This window comes from Adiantum capillus-veneris, chromosome 16 (genome assembly GCF_014529385.1).
Source record: "Adiantum capillus-veneris isolate H3 chromosome 16, ASM1452938v2, whole genome shotgun sequence".
NCBI classification, from domain to species: domain Eukaryota; kingdom Viridiplantae; phylum Streptophyta; class Polypodiopsida; order Polypodiales; family Pteridaceae; genus Adiantum; species Adiantum capillus-veneris.
The window spans coordinates 124,184,631-124,191,403 of NC_140946.1; the positions used below are offsets into that span (position 1 = coordinate 124,184,631).

A 6,773-nucleotide genomic window follows, 5' to 3' on the forward strand; every position below is an offset into this window, starting at 1 on the left:
CTAAACCCGGACGAATCCTAAACCTGCATACAGAAATAAACATGGTCGTTGAACATACATCCGATCACTAAACCCAGACGAAACCATAAACCTGCATACAGAAATAAACATGGCCCAACAACCACATCCGATCACTAAACCCGAACAAAGCCATAAACCTGCATACAGAAATAAACATGGCCCAACAACCATACACCATCGAAACTCGCCATAATGCCATAAACCTAGAGTCAGCACAAACCATAACATCAAATTGATCGAGCCATTTGTGTTACATGACAGTTATAGGAGACTTGAAATGGACTGCAACCTTATTAAACAAAAGACTAAACCTTGATTGTAGGAACTCGCCATAAGTCATATATATGTACATGAGTACCAGATAAAAAGGATAAATTGTGGTCAGAATGCATCAGTATAACAAAAGGTTGTTGGACCACTAATATACACATAAACATTGGCTTATCAAAGAGTACATATAATAACTAAACCCAGACGACCCATAAACCTGCATACAGAAATAAACATGGCCGTTGACCATACATCCGATCACTAAACCCGGACGAAGCCATAAACCTGCATACAGAAATAAAAATGGCCCAACAACCATACATCCGATCACTAAACCCGGACGAAGCCATAACCCTGCATACAGAAATACACATGGCCGTTGATCACATCCGATCACTAAACCCGGACCTCGCCATAAACCTACATACAGAAAGAAACTGAGCCCAGAACTGAGCACCTAAAACATAGATGGCTCTCAGACACAACCATAAACCAACCCAAAACCAAGCACCTATTATAGATCCAGATATAAACGTGAAACATTGCACCAAAAGCTCGTCACAAAGGACAATGCACCACAAACTAGGAACACATTACAAAACCTCGCCATAAACAAAAGAGTCGCCATAGACATACATAATCGGGCAGTCGCCTTAGACAGAATCGGACCTTGCCATAAATTTTACTCAACAGGAAATAAAAATCAAACATCACCATAAATAATAATTTAGCTTGACTAGATGCATGTCCAGAAATGGATGAGGAATCGGGGTTCGATCGAGCTCAAGCATAAAACTCTGATATAGCCCGCTTACACCATAAACACTGGCCACACCTAAACCCAGACGTGGAAATAAACCTGCAAACATAAACAAACATGGCCACTAGCCCCACATGGAACTAAACCCGGACGTAGCCAAAAACCTGCAAACATAAATAAACCCAACCGTAACAAACCTGCTTGTATACATAAACATGGCCACTTCCCACATACATCAAACATAGTCCTGAACCTGCACATAGACAAAATATGGATCTCGGATGTGGCTAGCCACCATAAACAAGCCCACATAAACATAGTCAGTAGCCAATGATTTGCTTTCTTTGAACGAGTATTGCAGCATAAAACTCGCCATACATACTTTATCGACACAAACCCTGGACATTACATGTAGGCTGATACAAAACCATTGTGCATAGACTGACACAAAACCTATCCCTAAACCCGATCATACATAAAATGTCATGGGTTGTTTTACAAAACGGCCATAGACCTGGCTCCCTCTAGCGCAAAATGCAACACATATGGTGACCATCCATAATCTCATTCCCCCCCAACTATATCTAAGCACCAACTATGGAGGCTTTGCCTCAATGCCAGCACATCATCGTGTATGAACCATGTCTTCTTCACCTGCACAACATCGACAAACACAAGAGGATTGAAGGAAATTAATATCCAAATGCATATGGTAGAAAGATAGCACTCGACACACACTCTAAGCATACCCAGCTTTTGCTCTTCTCTTGCAAGCAAGACTGAATTATGTAGCAAATGGCAGCCATGACATAAAACCCACAGTCAATCGCATTTGGTTGAATTGGGCCCTGCAGCATCAAACCATTAACATGACTAACATGCCCTAAATTTTCCAAGCATGAGAGAGCACAAGGAGACATACTTTCAACACTTTTAACTCAAATTTGGTGGCAGGTTCAAGTAATGCATGTTGGACATCATGAGCTTTTACTCCTTGGGCCATCGCCTCCATAGCACTGCATATTCATAACAAGCAAGATAAAAAACCATTGATAGCCATATCAACTTGTTTCATATACCGACCTCCCCAAGCTATGATGAACAAAGTCAACCCATGTACCTGTGCAAAACAGGTACAATATCCATCATGGTCGTCCACCCAAGTGGGTCATAGTAGAGAATGTGGTTCTTTCTCCTACGTAGCCCAGCAATCTTTGCATGTGTGGCAAGATACATAACACAACATGTCCAATGCTCCCTATTGCAAAGAGAGACAACATCAGCATGTCAATGAGAAGCCACAATGTAGCATACCTAGCAGCCCTTTGTCCTCTCCTTACAAACCACCTGTAAATGATTGGAAAAAATGTAAACACGCATTCACCAAAGTCCCTCTCCCCGAAGAAGTTATGTAAGACCCACATGGAATCTTGCTTGCCCAAAGTCGCATCCACAACAGAATACCACATAGAGTCCACAAGCATCACTTGCATGAGGACATCTGAGCCTAGTGTGTACTCCATCCACTTGTAAAAGTGAGTATGTTAAGCACATGTTTGCTCACCATAATGCATACCACTCAATAACAAAAACATGGCGGTGATTACATTGCAAATAGATTCATCGTGCGCGTGGATGCTTTATTTGATAAGATGAAGCGTAGAGCCTGATCATCAATGTCCACTCGTAGGCCAAAGCGAAGAGAGTTGAGCGACATAGGCACATGTGAAGAGAATCTACATCCAACATGCCACAATCATGAACATTGTGAGTATCAAACAATTAGAAAGCTGTGAACATAGGGATGGTTGACAAAAGCCACCTGTACAAGGCCCGATTACTACGTGTCGGAGTGGCAGGGCTAATTTCATGGCCTATTTTTTCAAATGTCAGCTGGTTATTACCGACATAAAATAGGAGAGCCGACAAAGATGCATCATCAGGAGAGCCTATTTCAATAGCTTTCTCTTGTGTCTTCCCTCTTTGAATCGGAAGCTTTTTCTTTGTTGGAGTTGCAAGCAATGTAGGCTAGAAATGAATGCACATTTATTAGAACACATCAGCATGCTGGATTTATTTTCACCGCTATAAACACCTAAACAAAATTACTTATGCACAAAAAAGCAAAAGTTACAAATCCTAGACACATACATCCTCATCGAGCTTAAGATTGCTTAATGTCTCTGCAAGTCCTGGGCCCTCTTCTCTCTTGTCTTCATAATTCTCATTGTCGTCCTCTCCTTCGGGAGCATACTGGAAAGGGTCCTCATTGTCAGTGTCCTCCAAGGCTGCCTCAAGCCAAGGAGGAATATCATGCATCCCCTTCTGTGAATGTCCATAGCATGGTAGTTAGAGAATTAGTAGAAATGAATGAACTAATCAAACATGGTGTGCAAACATACTATGAAAATTGATGACAAAAGAAAATCAAATTAGACAAATCGAAAACTTACATGTGTGTTGTAACCTTCATCAATGCGCTTTTGAATTTTTGCCAGCCGGAGAGCCTTGACTGCCATGTAGTCTCGCATCTTCCCAACCACAAATTCCTCAACAAAAGCGGCCTCTGACATGTGCTTGTACTGATTTCCGAGGTCCTTCCACACTTGGTGAGCCCGTATGCGCGTGATGCGTTGATACCTTTTACAATTTTGCCTAAACTTCCTATCCTTGTCGCCAAATCTCTTTAAAGCTGCTTTATGCCAAGCTTTCACTTCCGGATTAGGCATGAGGTTTGCTCTTCTCTCAGCTTCTTTGTGGAGGGGGCGACCTCCAGGGCGCTTTTCAATCTCTACAGTGATTCCATGGAAATTCTTGAGGTGAGACATCATCCGTAGTCTTTTGAAGATGAAGGCCGATCGCTTTGGGCAATCAGCACTTGCGCGGCATTGGCGTGCTAGCCGTCCATCAGGGAGCTCAATCTCTAAATACACTTTTGGTTCTTGGATGCTGGCTGCCTCTTCTTGCTTTGGAAGATCCTCAAATACCTCCTGTGCTTCTCCCTTTGCTACATCCTCTGTCTCAACTCCACATTCCCTTGAGCCCACCAACTTCTTTCGCGGACGGATGTTTAGGCTCGAGGGTGTGCCCATCTCATGCAAGGTGTGCTTCCGTGGACTTCTCCTTGGTTGAGAAGTAGCCCCTTCTACATGAGGAGATGTGGGAGGAGTAGTGAAGCTCTCCTCATGACAGAAGGGTCCCTCTTCTTGCTCTTTAGCTATGTCCACCTTCTCGGACTTCTCCGTAGGCTGGACCTCCTCCCCATTCTTTGCCTTTGGTGAGACATCGGCCTTTCCTCTTGTGAAGCGAGAGCAACCACCCCTTTGCCATGTTCTCTTCCCCTTTCTAGCAGGTGAACGAGCCATCCCCTAGCCACAACCTCAAGCCAAATTAGCTCACGAAAAGCATGACAATAATTCCCTCTATTTCTCTCTCTCACACACACACACAGAGACACACACAATTAGCCACACAACGCACTCCCTTTCTTCACATGGCCAAGCTCATGTATAACCCCATGGTCGAGCCCTGAGATGCTTGCAGAAAGCATGCATGGAACCCTTCAGCGAGAAAAAAAATTGTGCTCACCTTCAATGCTCTGCCCACACAGAACGCATGTATCCCAACCTTCACAGCCAGCGAGAAAAGGAGATGCCCTCACCCCACTTGCTGCTCCTCCGCTTGGCCCTCAAACGATGTTGAGCTAGAGCGATGACCGGATAGCGATGACGGGATTATCCACCAGTAGCGCAAAATCCTGTAAGGACCCTCCCCCGCCAAACCCCCGTATCCCCCCACTCACGGGCTCACCATGCAACCAATCAGCAGTCGCCACGCGTCCCATGGCCCATGTTTTGAATTTGGCCAGCCTGTCCACCCCCCCCCCCCCCGTCCAGGTTTAATTTTTACAGGTATGCACGGTCCAGATCCCCTCGATAAGTCCCATTCCAGTTCCCTGCCATTGATCCCCTTAACCCCCCTCTTTAAATGCTATGTGTTATATAGTCCTGAGGCTCTGCCATGGCCAACGCGTTGACATGGTTCCATGTGATATTGTAAGTTGTGACCAAAGTTTGAAATCAAACCATACTCCTCAAATGAGCGCGAGAAGCTGAAATGGAGAATGCTTCAGACTCCCCAGGATTGCCCACACTCTTTTCAGCCTGTAGCTGCCATGGCTTCTTGTCCCTCCAAAGCCCCTCTGCTTTCGCCTCCCTTTCCTCCGACGACTCCAGCCAGCAGGTATGGCCAAACCCTAACCCCTCGAAGCCTTCTCAACATAGATGATTGCAATGCGATCTGCAGATCGAGGCTCTAAGACTGGGCTTTGCAGAGAAACGCTCTTCTCTATCTCACTGCGGCTGCAAATTGGAAGCGTCGTTTGAGGTTAAGCACGTATGCGATTCTGGCTATGGAAGAAAAGCCTAGTTAGGAGTGAATCTGATATCATCTAACATTAGGTTTAGGTTTGCAGGATGAATGCTTATCCCAGAGGTCATTGAGCCAAACCCGGGTAGCCTCACATGAAGATATCCGACAACATGGAAGCCTCTTTTGTGATAGCCTTGCGGCCTCCAAGCAGCCGCACAACTCAGAAATACCTCCTTTGCCTTTTGGGCAACTCGGTTTACCTGCTTCTGCTGGCACATCACATTCTTGGTTATATTGTTCATCCTCAGACCTCTCATCAATGTTACTCTCAGGTCGGAGTGGTGGGGTAACCTTGGAGGACAGCTATGGATTCCCCACACAAACCTCCAAAGATTGTAACTCTGTAGCACTTGAGACTCAAGTTGAGATCAATGAGACTTCTTGTTTTGATACCCATGAGGAACATGAAACACCTGTGCGCATTGATCAAACACCACAGGATAATCCCCATGATGAATTCGGAAATGAAAGGCATGTGCAAATTGATCAAGCCCCACAGGTAGATCACCATGATGTAGCTCCTTTGTGTGCAAACCGTTCAATCAGATTGTTTTCAATGCTGTCAATACCAATCGCAATGATGTAGAGTATGCTGATTGCATTCAAGCGGCCCACCACCATGAGAACAGATTGCAAGCAGCACACACATCACACAGCTTCTCTTCATCTTCTTTTGGCACTGTGGAGTCTGAATCTGCGAAGAAAACCAAGCAACAGCCTTTGCAAGAAAAAAACGAGTGCGGTGAAGTTACAGTTACTTTCTTGAAGGAGGCTGTCACAAGTCCTGTGTCTATTGCTTTCAAAGCTTTGAAAGAAAATTTGACCCCTGAGTCTTTCAAGCAAGAGCTTGGAAAAGGTGGTCGTTTAAAGGCCGATCCTGCTGGTTCGATGTGCCCAAGGGATGCAAAGAAGAATTTTAAGCTCAAGCCTAGGCAAGTCGTTCTTGATAAGTGGCTCATAAGGCAGAGGTAAAATGTGTTTGGAAACAAAGTGAATATTGTTGGCTATTGAACATCTAAGAACATTAAGACATCAAATGGTTTTGAGCATGTAGTTTGATAGGTTTCAATGTGTCTATAGTTAATATGTTTTTGAGCTGGTCATCTTTTGATTAGGTCTATCTAGGAATTTCCCTTCTGTGTTTCAAAGAGTTGTCTTTTTTCTATGCCTTCTCTTTCTTTGCAAGGGCACAATTTTGCAGGGCTATACAGGCCCTAAAGTTGGTAGTCTTTAAGATCATGGCTTGATTTCTATTGCGATTGATGTTATCATGTTGTAGTAGTCATAGAAG

General features: G+C 44.4%; 1 protein-coding gene and 1 pseudogene across 1 annotated transcript; one reads left to right on the forward strand and one right to left on the reverse strand.

Moving 5' to 3' along the window:
* Positions 1-4,416, reverse strand: LOC147439804 (uncharacterized). The gene is made up of 13 exons (XM_086484400.1): positions 3,505-4,416; positions 3,203-3,376; positions 2,874-3,079; positions 2,661-2,787; positions 2,399-2,580; positions 2,172-2,309; positions 1,974-2,067; positions 1,801-1,899; positions 1,644-1,705; positions 1,249-1,304; positions 1,006-1,150; positions 544-645; positions 1-91 (listed from the first exon to the last, which is right to left on the reverse strand). Exons 1-13 carry the CDS (start codon positions 4,414-4,416, stop codon positions 1-3), a joined length of 2,388 nt encoding a protein of 795 aa, XP_086340526.1.
* A 718-nt stretch (positions 4,417-5,134) lies between these two features.
* On the forward strand, positions 5,135-6,567 carry LOC147439805 (uncharacterized; annotated as a pseudogene).
* The last annotated feature ends 206 nt before the right edge of the window (positions 6,568-6,773 follow it).

What these genes read in the sequence shown, in the direction of transcription:
- LOC147439804 (XM_086484400.1), bottom strand. Translation starts at nt 4,416, where the DNA reads ATGGCTCGTTCACCTGCTAGAAAGGGGAAGAGAACATGGCAAAGGGGT. An exon ending in ATGAAGGTTACAACACACAT is followed by an intron (nt 3,377 to 3,504) that starts GTAAGTTTTCGA and finishes GGACATTCACAG; the next exon opens with AAGGGGATGCATGATATTCC. An exon ending in AGTAATCGGGCCTTGTACAG is followed by an intron (nt 2,788 to 2,873) that starts GTGGCTTTTGTC and finishes TGTTGGATGTAG; the next exon opens with ATTCTCTTCACATGTGCCTA.